Source organism: Sinocyclocheilus grahami, unplaced genomic scaffold (assembly GCF_001515645.1).
Source record: "Sinocyclocheilus grahami isolate Dianchi unplaced genomic scaffold, SAMN03320097.WGS_v1.1 scaffold702.1, whole genome shotgun sequence".
In the NCBI taxonomy this organism is placed as follows: domain Eukaryota; kingdom Metazoa; phylum Chordata; class Actinopteri; order Cypriniformes; family Cyprinidae; genus Sinocyclocheilus; species Sinocyclocheilus grahami.
Window position 1 is genome coordinate 500,506 of NW_015505881.1, and position 17,114 is coordinate 517,619.

At 37.6% G+C, this 17,114-nt stretch overlaps 1 protein-coding gene across 6 annotated transcripts in view; it reads right to left on the reverse strand.

Annotated features, from left to right (window-relative positions):
* The window catches only part of unm_hu7910 (un-named hu7910), a 53,147-nt gene extending 37,802 nt beyond the window's left edge, over window positions 1-15,345 (reverse strand). For 3 of the 6 annotated variants that reach the window (XM_016243852.1, XM_016243854.1, XM_016243853.1), the window contains exons 1-3: window positions 15,149-15,338; window positions 4,461-4,610; window positions 1,321-1,392 (exon numbers count right to left, since the gene is read on the reverse strand). In XM_016243852.1, coding sequence (XP_016099338.1) covers window positions 1,321-1,392; window positions 4,461-4,610; window positions 15,149-15,188 — 262 coding nt within the window. In that variant the 5' untranslated portion in view covers window positions 15,189-15,338. Of the gene's footprint in view, window positions 1-1,320; window positions 1,393-4,460; window positions 4,611-8,899; window positions 9,036-15,148 lie in introns of those variants that run through there. The other 3 variants (XM_016243851.1, XM_016243849.1, XM_016243850.1) reach the window with 3 other exon arrangements.
* Window positions 15,346-17,114: the final 1,769 nt, after the last annotated feature.

Here is a 17,114-nt window from a genome sequence, read left to right on the forward strand (position 1 = left end):
GAACCGCCTGACGCGAAGCGGGTTGCCTCCGCGAAGTGCATTTAAAATCCTTTAACGCACGGCTAGCATTTGATTATCCCGCTTATTCCATGGTCATTTGCCAAGTTATAGACAAGTTAAAACTAGCATTGCTCTTTGCAGCACAATATTTGACCGAATGGGTAAAAATTACCCAACGGCACGTTACCGCTAGCATTCTGCCCGCTTCAAATCATACACAGAGATGAAATAGTGCGGTAAGACCACATATATTTGAATGAATTATAGCATGTAGTTCAATTAATTATCGATTGATTGTTTGAGAGAGAGAGAGAGAGAGAGAGATGACAGTTGTGTGTACCTGCGTGCTGCGTCTGCACGTCTCTCTGTACAAACAATTACTTCAAAAACTATTTTACCACCTGGTTGCTGGGGAATATAATGTAGTGATTTAGTATCTAGGCTATTTTATTAATGAAAATCACGGGGAAGTGTTGACAACGAGTTTGTGTGTGTGCAGCGCAATCAGAGATCTCTGACCTCTCTCTCTCTGTGTGCGAGTGATTGATGCGTTTTGGTTAGTGTGCATCAATTAAAGCAGCGCATTAATATAGAACGGTGATTAAACTGACTTGGAACTACTTGTGCATTAAACGGTTTTACTGCATACCTGCCAGCCAATCAGAACCCAGTATTCAGACAGACCGTGGAATACTCTACAAACATACACCTTTGTTTACATTTGTGTGTTGCTCGGCTTTGTTGGAACCACAACCGTAACGGTAACTGAGGAACTACATTGTTTGGCGGAAAAATAATGTTTTTGTTAAAGGGTTAGTTCACCCCAAAATGAAAATTCTGTCATTAATTACTCACCCTCATGTTGTTCCAAACCCGTAAGGCCTTCGTTCATCTTCAAACAGTCCATGTGACATCAATGGCTCAACTACGAAGCTACGAGAATACTATTTGAGCGCAAAGAAAACAAAAATAACAATTTATTTAACAATTCTTCTCCCCCGAATTACGTCCAGCCTCACTAACACAAAACCAAACAGTTTCATGCTAAGTATTTGCTAACACTGTCAAATGACAGGAAACCTCAAATGCAGACACACTTCTGCATTTGATAGCGGAGGAGTATACTACCATGTTCATGACATCCTCACACTTAAATTGAGTGACACAGAAAAAGCTTGTTTAGACCACTTATCTTAAGTCTCAAAATAAATAAGGGAGATAAAAAACAGAGAGATAGAAAGAGTTGACACTTTTGAATGGGTTGTCACCTAAGTCAGTCATGCCAGAAAAAAGCCACATACACAAGTAAATCTCACTCACCCAACAAAACTTTGGCATCTTCTACATCGAAGTCTCCATCGCCATCAGCATCATATACTCCTCCAAGAGCACCTTTCATTGAACCAGGATAAAAGAAAATACTTGTATAACGAGCAAGTAAAGATGCAGAGTAAAGAGGGTACAACACAGTAACACGGTAAACCAAATTCATTTCCAAACGTAATTTTTTTGGCCCAGACCCTGTTTGTGCTTTTGTTGTACATCCTTTTACATCCACAATGGACCATGAGGTTGTTAAGGCTCATTCACACTGAGCATGACTGAACAGTATACATCTCTGGTTTGGGCAATAAAACATTGATTCCTGATGGGTGTGAATTTTCTATTCTGTATGTCCCCTCACAAATCAATCAGCAAACCAAAGACTAATTTACATGAAACTAAACACACAAAAAAACATTTACATTTATCTCATGTTATTATGATCAATATTATGACAGACAGCTAGAATAACTAGATTAGTTTATGGTTTATGACCCTCTCTATAACCTGGTGTGTGTATCATTACTGGTCCTACCATTTAATTAGAAGTTTTTATCAACCAAGCTATGCAACAAGATAATCAATATTTACACACTTTGTGATCAACAGTGTCTGATTCTGACAGAAAACGGAAAAAAGTTTGTTAAACTTTGCAGTTCATGCAATAGTTAAAATAAGGTCTTACATATAAAACATTCTATAGAAATTTTTTTTCTTATATAGTAAAACCTTGTGTTATGCACCAATGCATTTTTAACCAGCTGAGAATGCCAGGAGCTCTACTGACAATGCTTAGCTGTGAGTGCCAGAGGGCACAGCATTTTAGAGAAATATGGCAGACACATGCTTCTCCCAAGCATTCTTTTTCATAACAATATTGTGGTAGTCCGGGAACTCCATCTGGTGAAGACATGAATACTCAGAGACAAGCAATATTAAGTTCTCCATTGGCGTTTAGTCATACAAACAGGGTGTAACAGTTGGTCGTTGTTGTATTAGTCCCACCCCTCCTCCACTGTGATTGGCTAGCTGACTAAAAAGTGACAATGATGAGTGCAGCATTTTACCCAAAGGTGAATATTCTTGAACTCTCATCGGCGAGAAAAAAAAATGCCAAGCACACAACGCTTAGCATAAAATAAACGCTCAGCGCCTTGTCACGTTCCTGGCATTTAAAAAAATGTGGCGCTCTTATTGAAAACAACTGGGAAACAAAATACAGTAGCCTTGGGAAAAAAAACACTTTGGTGGACATTCCGTCTAACACTCTTAAAGGTGCACGAAGCAATTTTTGAAAAACGCTTTTGACTGCAGTGTCGGACTGTGTCCCAAAACACACTTGCAGCCAATCAGCAGTAACTGTGATTGGCTAGCTGACTAAAAAGTGACAATGATGAGTGCAGCATTTTACCCAAAGGTGAATATTCTTGAACTCTCATCGGCGAGAAAAAAAAAATGCCAAGCACACAACGCTTAGCATAAAATAAACGCTCAGCGCCTTGTCACGTTCCTGGCATTTAAAAAAATGTGGCGCTCTTATTGAAAACAACTGGGAAACAAAATACAGTAGCCTTGGGAAAAAAAACACTTTGGTGGACATTCCGTCTAACACTCTTAAAGGTGCACGAAGCAATTTTTGAAAAACGCTTTTGACTGCAGTGTCGGACTGTGTCCCAAAACACACTTGCAGCCAATCAGCAGTAAGGGGGCGTGTCTTGTATAGAGATAAGAGAGCACTCAATTTGAGTGTACAGGACGGATATTAGCAGATCGACTATAGATATTCTTGAACTCTCATCGGCGAGAAAAAAAAAATGCCAAGCACACAACGCTTAGCATAAAATAAACGCTCAGCGCCTTGTCACGTTCCTGGCATTTAAAAAAATGTGGCGCTCTTATTGAAAACAACTGGGAAACAAAATACAGTAGCCTTGGGAAAAAAAACACTTTGGTGGACATTCCGTCTAACACTCTTAAAGGTGCACGAAGCAATTTTTGAAAAACGCTTTTGACTGCAGTGTCGGACTGTGTCCCAAAACACACTTGCAGCCAATCAGCAGTAAGGGGGCGTGTCTTGTATAGAGAGAAGAGAGCACTCAATTTGAGTGTACAGGACGGATATTAGCAGATCAACTATAGATAAAGCGATATGAAAATATCGGAGGAACAAAACACTTAAAAGAAGGGTTACGATCAGGCAAGAGGTAGGACCCACGTAAATATCGGAGCAGCTTTCCAGCGGTGGAGAGAACTCAAGGAGCGGCCTAATCGAATGCCGAGGTTGCGTTGTTTCTTTGTGATAGGTGAGTAATGTTGATTTTGCATTGTTTCACACAACTCATCTGTGTTGTGCTTTTGTTTGAATATGCTTGTGTGTCAACTTCGCTTGTTTCAACGATCGTCGTTATGCCAGGGTTGTGTATGTTTGTGTGGGGCGGAGATTTCAAAATAGGGGCGAGGTCCTGTTGGGATATGGGCGTGTTTGTTTTGGTGCTTTCAAATATCAACATCGTTTGGCAAAAATCGCTTAGTGCACCTTTAAGCACCTGTGGGGGATTTTGTAGAGACAAGTTGAGCAACACTGGCATTTACAGGAGGGCATTTAAGGAGGTTGTCCTCCTGGAGTTAAATAGGACAGATGTGACAATTTGTTATGAACTTGTACACTCAATGCCAAGAAGGGAAGAACAGTATACTTAAAGTTATGAAGTACATACCAAGTACTAGAACATTACACAGTTATTGTATTCAATCAAGGGTGTTTCTGCAACCCTTTATTTAAGCAATATAATTTACTATTTTTACTATTTGTTATTTTGTACTAAATTTGGTCATCTTTCCATGAATTGTATTACTAATCATTAAGGGAAAAAATAATACAAGAATAAAATGAAGAAAAAATACAGGAAAAAAGAATTTTTTTCCCCAGAAGGAGTGTTTTCAGGGGATCTCTCATATATACACACACACACTTTTACAATACTATAAAAAAATGTTGACGCAAACACTCCAGAGATCTGCATGAATCATTTAGGTGACCATTTGTTTGTTCAAAAAACTAATAATTTTACCACAAAATGTGAGCAGTCTACATTCCTGCAAGACTGTTTAAAAAAAAAAAAAATTTTTAAACTTACCAACCACACTGTTGTAGTCAACTAGGTCAAACCACATGACACCCACAGACAGCCAAGCCCCCAGCAAAGCCAGCACCAACAGCCAGCTAAAGAAAGAGTTTTTCTCTGTCTTTTTTTCACTCTTAATGGCTGCATTTCCACCTGGAGAGTCTGGTAAGACACACAAACAGAATCGGATATGAGATACTCAAAACTACAGTCTCTGTCAGAAGCTATCATTCTAAGTTAAATGCAAACTAAATGTACACTGAAAAACTGAATTCAGAATTAGAATTAGAAACAGATTAGTTTTTCAAAAATGCTAGTTAAACAAATACAAAAAGCAATTATTTTAATGTAATATAACCACAAAAAAAACAAAAAAACACTGTAAAGTATTAATTCACCCAAAAATGAAAATTCTATTATCATTTTCTTACCCTTACCTCTTAATGTCATTCCAAATCCATAGGACTTTTATTCATATTCAGAACATTAATGATTTCCCTATTTCCCCATTTTAAAAAAATGGTTTGATAAATATGTGAATATGTGCTGAACACTTATCTTCCCAATAACAAAATAAACACAACAAAAATGAGTGGTAAGAAAACAGCAGTTAAAGGGGTCATATGATGTTGCTAAAAAAAACATTATTTTGTGTAATGAAATGTGTTTATGCGGTTTAAGGTTCAAAAAACACATTATTTTCCACATACTGTACATTACCTCCATGCCTCGCCGTTCTGAACCGCGTCGATTTTTACAAAGCTCGTCGGTCTGAAAAGCGAGGTGTGCTCTGATTGGCCAGCTATCCAGTGCATTGTGATTGGCCGAATACCTCAAGCGTGTGACGGAAATGTTACGCACCCTACCATACTGTGATGCCCTGTCTGGCCGGAGCGACGAGACCAAAACATGAAAACCCATTACAAACGGGGCATTTGTTGCATCCAGTGGGGACATAATTACTGATTATAATGACGTAAACATAAAACCATGTCTGCATTTGTGATCGGAGAAATGACAAACAACAAGCGCTACTCTACACTGCTCAAAACTCACATTTGAATCATCAGTGGCAAATCCTTTAAATATGAAAACGTACTTACAGTCTGTGAGTCAGAACAGCCAGCATTGTAGTCTACTCTAACTGGATCAGGAAACAGTCCTCCATAAAATGTGCTGCACACATCTGAATATTTGGGTTGAACTGTTCTGGAACAGTGTAGTAAATATAACTTAACCACTGATTTCTAGTCGTGTCCTCTTTTGGAAGACCAAACAAAGTAGTTTAGCTTTCACCATGAAACGCACAGCGTCACACACGGCGGGTTTGAGTGAGGAACAGCCGGTGGGCTTGAGAACGGCGCAGCCGGCGGATTCGACGAAGGAATCGTGAAATTAGCCATGTGGGGGCAGGTTAGAAAGAGCAATTTTAGGTATCATATCAATGTTATCACACCAGTACAACCTGTTGAACATGCAGTAATTTTATCCCTCACAGGCTCATTTTCACTCCTGCCTAGGGCTGGACAATAATTCAATATCAGTATGTATCGCGATATAATTTTTTTCAATAACAGTGATATGATTTTTAAACACATTTCCAATATTTCGATATACATTACCAGGGTTTCCCATACACTGATTTATTTGTGGCGTTTGACTTCGTTGAATAAACATGAGCACTGCACGTTTCAAAATCATAACACAGCGGGTGTTTTATATGAATGTATCTCTGAAGGGAACCGACTGTCTTCAGAATAGTTTCGATGGCATTTTTATCTGATAAAGTAGCGTTCATGAGCACTGGAGAAACCGTTAGTTCCACCGCTCTCACAGCGCCTCCTGCTGGCAGACAAGCAGTTTGCATTTTCAATAATAAACCCATTTCCAGCAACATGCTTTTGTTGTTGCTCTATTTTTTATTTTTCTGAAGCAACTCGGAGCATGTTTCATACTCGTAACCCTGGTTAATGCACGTTTCAATCTATAATAATAATCAGCCTACACTGCCAGTCAAAGGTTTTTGAACTGCAAGATGTTGGCAAATTAATTTTTCATAAGTTTGTAGGTACAGACATCTGTTGTGGCCGTTCTTGGCCATTTTTATGAGGCTTTTTAAATAGTGTTCATATCGATATCGGAATTATATTGTATCGACCGAAATTAAGAAATATACCGTGATATAAATTTTGGTCATATCGTCCAGCCCTACTCCTGCCAAAATTTTAATATTGCGCTACCCTGATTAATGCTTGTTGGATGAAGACAGGAAAGTTCAGCTAAGCACAAGCAGTCAGCTTCAAAGCTCAAAACACATGTATGCTGTGCTATATCCAGCTGGATGCTATGTCATATTCACATGTAAAATTAGCATTGCCTGGTCTTTATTGGAGAAAATATGATTCTCAATATGTAAAGGCCATTTGATTAAGTGCACTGTTGGTTACAACGTTTACTTGCTTTTTATTCATGTTTTTGATCCTTTTATTTTTGAAAAATTAAATGGCCGATGCTAATATGTTACTGAGCTGGGTGGATATTAGGGGTGGAACGGATCGCGGAAAAAAAGCTAGGACCGCGGTTCAACTTAAATCTCACAACGCATCTGTAATATGGTTTGCTATAAATAACACGTAAAACAAACAGGGTTCGGCTAATATATGTTTCTGTTGATGGATGTGCATTCTGGCTTCCCAATACATTAAAACAACAGCGATGAAAAAAAAAAACGTGGACAAACCATTCACTCTAGTTCAAAGCGAATGCTGTATGCTGGAATATAAGCATTTATTCCGTCATCACCCGGGTGCTGATAGCGCGCGTGCACAGGTGAGATCTGAACAGCACATGTTGATATCTGTGTCTAAGCTAAACTCCTTTAAGCTTTGCCACTTGCCATTTCAAACATTTAAGAGCCAGAGGACGCGAGCTTGTGCGCGCAGTGAGAAGATTTGTGCGTGCGCTCATCCGAAGCGTGAAAACCCGCGCCTCAGAACACACGCAAATATTAAGCTCTCTCTGAAGTACTGAGTTTAAATGGACAAATTCACACAAAAATGATGTCAAAATGCCCGTCTTGGTAAGTATCCTATAGCAGACATAGCCGGCTGAACGTACTGTACTGGATCAGTGCGTTCTCTTAAAGTGACAGCACTTTCTTAATATTAATCAAACAGCAACAACAAAGAAATTACTCACTGCTCTTGATTAAATAGCTTTTGTAACTTTAATAAAGATTAATCTTTAATTTATACAGTCAAATATGCAATGCTGTTTTACATTTCATTACTTTATTCAATTTCTGTACCTAAAAACTAATGTTAAATGTAAAAAAACGAAAAATCACTGTTTATTTTATTTGTATCTTTACTCTATTGTATTTATTTGTGATGTTGCTTGTAGTTAGATAGACTATTCTTATTTTCTTTATTTTTATTTGACAGTATAGTTTTTTCCTAAACATAGCACATACCAATCCATACCGAAACCCTGACTCTAAAACCGTGATACAAACCTAACCGTGAGTAATTTGAACCGTTCCACCCCTATATGTATATACACATATCTACCCATCTCTGTAACATATCAGCATCGGCCATTAAAAAAAAACTTATATCAGTCCATCTTTAGTTTTATAAATTTGGTACAACATGAGGGTGAGTACATGACATTGTTCATTTTTGAGTGAACTAACAAAACTAACAATTTAATATCATCTTGTTACATTTGTCACCCCTACTGGCACTACGGAGTTTTCAGTTCGGTAATAATAGCTCTTCTGGCATTGTGCACTTCTTATTCTATGAAAGTACCTGTAACGTCCTGAAATGAGGTCAAATGTTGAATGTAAAAAGCCACAGGGAATGGTTTACTCACAGAGGCAAATAACAAAGGGTTAAAAAATAACACGATCATATAACAGCTTGTATTACACTTGACTGGCAAGGTCGTCTGTATGTTACATGCACATACAGACATGTGATCATACTCTAACGGGTCTAATTTTCAGCCCAAACTATGAATGGGGAGTGGCTACATATACGTGGGTGTGACCTCACGAGGTCGACAGGGCCAGTGTAATTAGTATCACAATGATTAGTCAGTCCAAAACACAACCAATTATCAAACTATCAAACATACATTTGTTAAATGAAAACAATTCAAATGTAAAAATAATTACAAAAAGTTGTTACAACCAAAACTACAGTGGCACGTTATGAATGAACTACAAATGGCATGACATAAACAATTTAACAAGCTCACACTTTATGAAAAATGCAATACACAAACACACAAAGAGATTAACTTCAGACTTCATGCTCAAACCAGCACTGAGGTCAACAACCCCATGTGAGACGTTACACTATATCTGACAGATATAGATTTTGCTCACACCACACCAGTAAAAGCACCAGCAAAAACAGCCCACGTCTAAACATGTCAGACTATACCTGTCATTTTGGCTCCATCTACACTGGTTTCACCCATGATTGGAGGTTTCTAGTTTTTGCAAACTAAACTGCAAAAGAAAATCAAAGCTTTTTCTGCTCACATGAAGTACATCTCACTGGTTTAGCTGCAACACGATATATGCACAGTGCCTCCTGGGTATTTTTAGAGCTGCTGTACACACACCCTCTTTTGGACCTCATATGGAGACAACAGTTATAGCTAACACACACATACTAACACAATTGACCCTTCACTGAGCCCGCCTCCCTACGTTACGGTTTCAAAAAAAAAAAAAAAAAAAAAAAAAAAAAAAAAAGGGCCAGCCCAAGAGATATATCTTATTAAATCTTTTTTTTTTTTTTTTTCGTTAAAATAATCAACACCTAAACTGTACTTTGTAACAAAATGCTTAAACATAATGACAGTACCAAAATACAACCAGGCTAAATCTTTTATGGCACATTCTGTTCATGTAAAAATAATGTAAGGTAAGATGGGAAAAGACCCTTAAAATGTGTATTTACTTGTATATTGTAAAATAAGATAAGAGTTGAAAATGTACAGAATGATGATGATGATGCATAGCACAAAATGTAAATGAATTAAAATTTTACATTTTACTATTTTTACCTGGGGCAAAACTATGTAAACACTTGAATAATGCAAGAATAGAGAATGTACCTTATTTCATATAAGACATAAATGTTAATGAATAAAAAAAATCTATAAATTTTTTAATATATATATATATATAAATATATATATAAATTCTAACACCGTGAAAACAGACCTAACAAAACCAAATAATGTATGTATTACATTAACTTTGAGATTCATTAAACCTGACTTTTAAAGGGATCATGACATTATTTCTTTAAATAATTTTGATATATTACTCAAGGTTCACTAAATTGTTAATAAAGTTTAAAAACATTAAAGGGGTGGTTGATTGTGATTTCACTTTTTTAACTTTAGCTAGTGTGTAATGTTGCTGTTTGAGCATAAACAATATCTGCAAAGTTATGACGCTGAAAGTTCAATGCAAACGGAGATTTTGTCTTTTAAAATGATGGCAGTTTAATGCCTACAGTTACGGCTGGTAGGGACTACAATGAGCTACTTCCCGGGTTGGTGACATCACAAAAACTGAAATTTACATAAACCCCACCCCCGGGAACATGCAACAAAAGGGGCGAGGCCATGTTGCGCTGCTTTAGATATGAGGAAGATATGTTGCCATGCAATTTTATTTAACTTGACATTTATGCAGCAACACACCAATTTGAAGTATTTAGAAGACCATGTATTTATAGATTTTGCTGTTTATATTCTCTAGGATGTATATTAGTGTAGTGTAAGTTGTGTTCAGAAGTGTTTAGTACAAGCCATGGGTGAAATGAGTGACAAAGACTTCTGAAAAGGCAAATCGTGTAAGCCCATTTAGCAGTAGGGCTGTTGCGGTGAGGGAATTTCCCTTGCGGTAATTTTGAGTGGCTCAATAGCGCGGTATGCAGTATTACCGCCATATATATATATATAATTTGTGTGTGTATGTGTTACGATATAACTAACGAGGTCATATTCAGAAGTCAATGAAACCGAAACCAAATAGCGTTGAAACAGGAAGTGAAGTAAACAGAAGAGGATGACAAAATAACGGCCCACATAACAGAACATAAACCTGACAATAAGATCGTTAGGCTATCATTAGCCTATATGTATAGCAGTTAGCCTAGTTGTAATCTGATCTTCTAATCTGACTAGACAAGAGACTTTCTATTGATATTTCCTCCAGCGTGCGTTCTAGACGGACTGTCAGTCAGTGCAGTTACAGTGTAGTGATTCATTCTTTCAAAGAGACTTAATGAAACACGCTGTTGAAATCATTTTAACTTTGAGCGACACTTTAGAAGGCTCAGCTGACCAGCTATGCGTAGATGCTAAGACAGAGATTTCGCTTTCCTTGAACATGACAACCTATTTTCACAAATATATATGACTCGGCCTGGAGGACAGACGCAAGTATTTGCACGCGCTCAGTCGATCTAATCTACGGAGCCTCTGTACAAATCAGCATGGTACACATTATGTTATCATTACTAACTTGTTTAATATTTAGTCCACATGCATGAAGTGTAGAGAAGGGCATAACCTTACGAGAAGGGCATAACCTTACGAAAAAAATAAAACACGCAAAAATCGCGGTTGCTGCAGTTCTTGCACTCCTCTGCGGTTTGCTCGTCAATAGCGCGGTACTGCGATATTGCGGTTATCGCGACAGCTCTATTTAGCAGTCTGTAACCTTAACAGTTAAATCATTTGGTGTTAAATCACTAATGCCAAAATGTGAAAAAGATAGTGTCATGATCATAAACTTGGACATTTGGAGCATTAAGATGAACATTTGCCCTGGCTAGGTCACCTGGCTTAAAGGGATAGTTCACCCAAAAATGAAAATTCTGTCATTAATTACTCACCCTCAAGTCATTCCAAACCCGTAAGACTTTCATTCATCTTCAGAATTTTTTTATAACTCATCCGTTTAAATTATATTAAGTCTTAAAGTTCTGCATAATTAAGGGCGTGGCGACTTGAGTGACAGGTGGATTGCCGCTGCTGTCACCGCCGTCGAGCTAGGTGGGCGTGGTTTCAGCAACCAGCTCCCGCCTCTTTGCCCATTTTCGATTATCCGGGAGTGACGCGCTGCCAAGATGGCGACGGCCCGCTCCACCCACTTTGAGTTTCAAAAACGCTTTTCAGAAACCTACGGGTGACGTCACGGACACTACGTCCATGTTTTTATACAGTCTATGGTCGTGATACTCTCCAAAATGGAGGCAAGCCACAGCAGATTGGATGAGGAGGAGAAGAACTGCTGAACTAAGTTGTTATTTTTCTTTTCTTTGCGCACAAAAAGCATTCTTGTAGCTTCATAAAATTACGGTTCAACTACTGATGTCACATGGACTATTTTACTGATGTCCTTACTACGTTTCTGGACCTTGATCGTGGTAGTACCCTTGCTGTCTATGGGAGGGTCAAAGAGCTCTCGGAATGCATCAAATATATCTTAATTTGTGTTCTGAAGATAAACGAAGGTCTTACGGGTTTGGAACGACTTGAGGGTGAGTAATTAATGACAGAATTTTCATTTTTGGGTAAACTATCCCTTTAAATATTATCAAACAACTGGGGGAAGCTTTTGAAAATAAGAGTGAGAAGCTGTTTCCTTCCTTTAATGAGTCTTTTATTTGTAGACTCATTACTCCAGTTTAATCTATGGGATAATGCTGCATACAGGTGCATCTCAATAAATTAGAATGTCGTGGAAAAGTTCATTTATTTCAGTAATTCAACTCAAATTGTGAAACTCGTGTATTAAATAAATTCTATGCACAATGGTGTTACTGTGCTTGATTGGCCTGCAAACTCGCCTGACCTGAACCCAGTAGAGAATCTATGGGGTATTGTCAAGAGGAAGATGATAGATACCAGACCCAACAATGCAGATGACCTGAAGGCCGCTATCAAAGCCTGAGATGTCCAACCCCTGTGCATCTATGTGAAATTAATTCTTGAATGAGGGAAAAAAAATGCAGAGTGGGACTTGATTTTGTTCATTCGGAATGTTGTCATTTGCCTCAGAGTTGGAGAGACTTGTGAAGAAAGAAGACAGAAACCTTCAAGCGATTCACTATGGAGTTCTGGTCAGAGAAAAACATGACAATGGAAGAAAACAGTGACTATTAAAACAGCTATTTAAAACTTAATGTCATGGACATTTTATTGTACTTTGCCTATTTAATTTCTAACAACTTGATTGTCATTATTGTGTTTTTGTCTAGTGGCATTACATTTGCCTAAACGTTTAGGCCCATTGTGCCTGACACACTCAGTATGTACAGCTCTCTCCTACTGATGATGTTGATCTGAATTAGGCGTGTTCGATAAGAGACATACAAAATGTGCAGAGCAATGGGGCACCGGGACCAAAATTGAAAACCAGAAGCTGTTTTAGAAGCTATGTTTTATTTAAAGGTCCCATATTGTACATCTTTCTGGAGTTTTATTTGAGGTTTTGATGTCCTTAAGAATATATATTTGCGGTATAAGTACCAAAAACCATCTCAATATATTTTTACAGCTCCTTTCTCAGAAGCTCTGCTGAGAACAGGTCGATTATGGTCTGTCTAATTAATATTCATGTGCCTCTCTTCTGATTGGCCTGTTGTTTTCTGAGTGACGCACGGCCAGGCCAACCACAGATAATTAGGGTCAGCGACGTCACAGCGCTAGCTGGAGGCAGCAAAACAGGGGAAACTGGAGGCGGCCCATTCAAACCAGCGCAGATTCGGCTACATAAGGAGCTTAAAATATCATCTTGTTGTGATGTTGGGTGCCAGAATCGACATAATACAGCCTCAAATTAGAAATTTGATCACATATCTGCTACCACTGCCAGACAAAAAAACGATGACAGATGTGGTTAAACGCGATAAAACGAGCAGACTGGACAGAAACGATCATCAAAAATGCTTGCGTTTGCAGCTCACACTTCTTATCAGAAAAGGTTCAATAAAGTATTGTCTTTTGTTGTTATGGGCGCGTCTACAGATTTCTTGCCATATGTCTATGTTTCTTGCATCTCATGACTAACAGTTAATGTCCTGTATGAAATAATATCTGTGTGCATGTGTGTAAAACAACAAACTGACGATTTATATATAATCATTTGTAATTGTATATACATTGTTGTGCTTAACTGTGGCTGGAACAATAGTGTAGCTGTAAAAATAGTTGCCTGCTGAAATTGAAATATATACATCTTCATCATGACTAGATGGACACGGTGAGTTTGTCTTTACTAGACACTTTAGATGTGATCCACCTCATAGTAACAATCCTGTCAGATCGTCCATCCTTTGAGTATAACGTGAAACGTTACAGGTCGGCCGATCTGGTTTCATGGTTAAAGTTAACCTTTTCGACATGTTTCCGTGTTGTCCTTGCTCAGCAAAAGCATGGACGCGATGTTGTCTGGGGGTTTGGCAAATGGAGAGTGGGACGGTGGGCGGTGCTCGGGGTGGGGACTGAAGACGGTGACTGTGTAGCTCTGATGTCAACTTTTTACGGAAGTCACAACAGTTCGTGAAAAATAGCTAGAACTTTAAGCAGGCTGTGTGAATTTTACAGTGGACTGACTGTTTTGAAACTTATGTGGTAGTTAAATAGCCCCTAGACCTCAGTAATCGTGAAAAAAAAGCCAGGAAATTTCAGTTTTGATAATATGGGACCTTTAAACAATGCTAGATGGCTGAAACGGCATGTTGTTTAAATGCCTGCAGTTTAGGGGTTCATTAATGGCACAATTTCATCATTTTATGAAATGTTTTAACTTTTGCTTACTTTTTTTTCCCCCCTGTTGATCATATTATTGTTTTAGGCCTAGGTCATTCCTTCCAATCTAATGAAAATTTCATTCAAATCAAGCTCAATCAAAATAAGGCGTTTCAGTCCAAATGAGTCAACAATGTGACACTAAAGAACTTTTTGGTTGCATGGAAACACAGTTAATGAAAACGTACTGACAATAAATATACTTTTCCTTTTTTTCCATGATAAATCAATCGGAGTCCAAGATACATACAACCCATTAGGAGCTTTGATTCCTCCTACTTGCCCTGTCCGCTTGGAGCCTGTTAGACTTCAACTCTGTCAGGATCTTTAAATCGGTAAAAATCACTGCAGAACATTTTAAACTCGTTATTAATAATGCATATGTCTAACTAACAAAATTTGCCACAAGGTATTAAAATAAAAAAAGGCCATGGTAAGATCGTACGGATATGTAATAAAGTAGTAGGAGTAACATGTAAATGCCATGGCAGTGAATGATTACCACATTAAAGTATGGTACATATATTAAGTACCAATCACATGCCATCGCTCTACTATAATGCTGTCACAGTTTCTGGTAAGAGAACTGCAATTCCGATAAGTTATACACAGTATCAGAAAGGGTGTGCATACTGCTTTCATCTTTGCAACCTTTGTCATTAAACATCCACCCCATTCTGTACGAAAACTATTCTCTCACTAGATGACACACTGAAATTGCTTGATCAAATGTAACAGCTGAATTGTGACATTTAAATAATATTGCGTAATAAAAAGCATCTGAATCTGTGCATTTGGGCCCACATAAAGAACAATTTACTTGTACGAAACGAGATCTTAATTAACGTTACCTTTTCTGGCCTGGTTGCGAGCCGTTTTCTTCTGCTTCATGATAACAGAGTTTGAAGAGGCTTGATAATGACTGGTTAATCTCACGATTTAAAAGTTCTGCGTTTCTAATTGTGACTTGTGCAGAAGGCTTGTCTTCCTCTTCTTCGGGTCTAATAGCAGATTGGTGTCGTAAGCACATACCGCCACCTACTGTACATTGGGCTCTTCTTCTTCTGTGGGTTTAATGGCGAGTTGCATTGGGCTCTTATCATCATGAAAAAATACTTTATGGGCGCTTCTCAAACGGAAGGCTGCATCTTATGAGGACGCATCAAGGCTAGAGTCATGCTCAGCATTAACGCTTGAGTGAGACTAGTAAGTGTGGATGGATATGAAACAAAAATACCATTAACCTCCTGAGACCCAGCTATGGAGTTTTTGCCTCTGTAGAGGACATTATATTTTAGTGAATTTCTCTGAGACCTCACATGTCACAGTTGTAAGTCTGGATGTCCTGTACAGAGCACATTCAGGGCTTTCCAGAGATACCAAATGATTGGAAGTTTCACCATCACCACTCCCTCTCCTTGTTTTTAAAAATGGCTGACATTAATTTAGTGAAAAAGTTGTACATCCTTATGGAAATATGATAATATTTAGTAATTATAATTTAAATCTGATGAATTTGCTAATTGTTTGTCATAAATCAACATCTCAGGGTTTCAAATCAAAATATGACTTCCTGTTATGAAACAGGACATAATTTCATACATGTCCACTGTAGAGGACACCAGGACTAAAAGCATGTTTATTATACATTTTGGGAGACAAAAGAATTGAATAGGAAAACAAATTATGTATCAATATTCTTATGAAATATTAGATATTATTATTAAAATCTGGCCAATTACTACTCCCATTATTACACTTCTTTTTTCAACATGCTGTCCCAACATCACTTTAACACGCAAACTAGATACAGTGTATAGATAACATTGTGCTTAATGGAAAAACCAGTTTATGGAATTTTTACACACATATTGCATAAAGCAAAATGGTATATCAAATCATTTTGTTATATGTTTTATAACATAGTTGAGAGCCATCCTTAAACAAAGTTAGTTATAAAAAAAATCCTGAAACCTAAAAATGTATTGGTGATTTAAAAAAAAATCCCATTGTTTTTGCCTTTTCATGTCTACTCCTGTCATTTTATTTTTTAGAAAAACTGAGTCCTGGTGTCCTCTACAGAGGACATAGCATAACTTATGAATAAAATATAATTTTTCAAAAATGTTATTTTACCTTTTTTTATGCTCTAAACAATGTAATGACATGAAAAAATACTAAATTCACAATGCTTTTTATTTCTGGTTCTCAGGAGGATATAATTATAATTTGAAGAATACTTATTAAAATCTTTATATTAACTAGCCTTACAACCGTCTGTGGTTTCTCAGTGGTTTACATTTATGCATAGTTTAGCAGTATGATTAACTTATAACGACAACAACAACAACAAAAAGAAAACAATGCTTTATTTTCCAAAACCATTTTTTTTGTCTGAGGTTTGCAAGAAGGTTGCTCTTCAGGAGCAATGTTGAAGATCCCTAGTGTAATGAATGCCTGATGAAACACTAGGGTCAGTTGTGGAAATTCGACTCGTCCTGTAGGAGTCAGTGCTGTATTTTTACTGTCTTATGTTCATTTGTCATGTAGCTACATGTGATATTATGCCTTGGCTTGCAACCTTAAAAATGTGGTTTGCTTTTATGTATTGAACACTAATTTAAATATATGACTCCAAAACCATTTTTTTTTTGTCTGAGGTTTGCAAGAAGGTTGCTCTTCAGGAGCAAGGTTGAAGATCCCTTGTGTAATGAATGCCTGATGAAACACTAGGGTCAGTTGTGGAAATTCGACTCGTCCTGTAGGAGTCAGTGCTGTATTTTTACTGTCTTATGTTCATTTGTCATGTAGCTACAT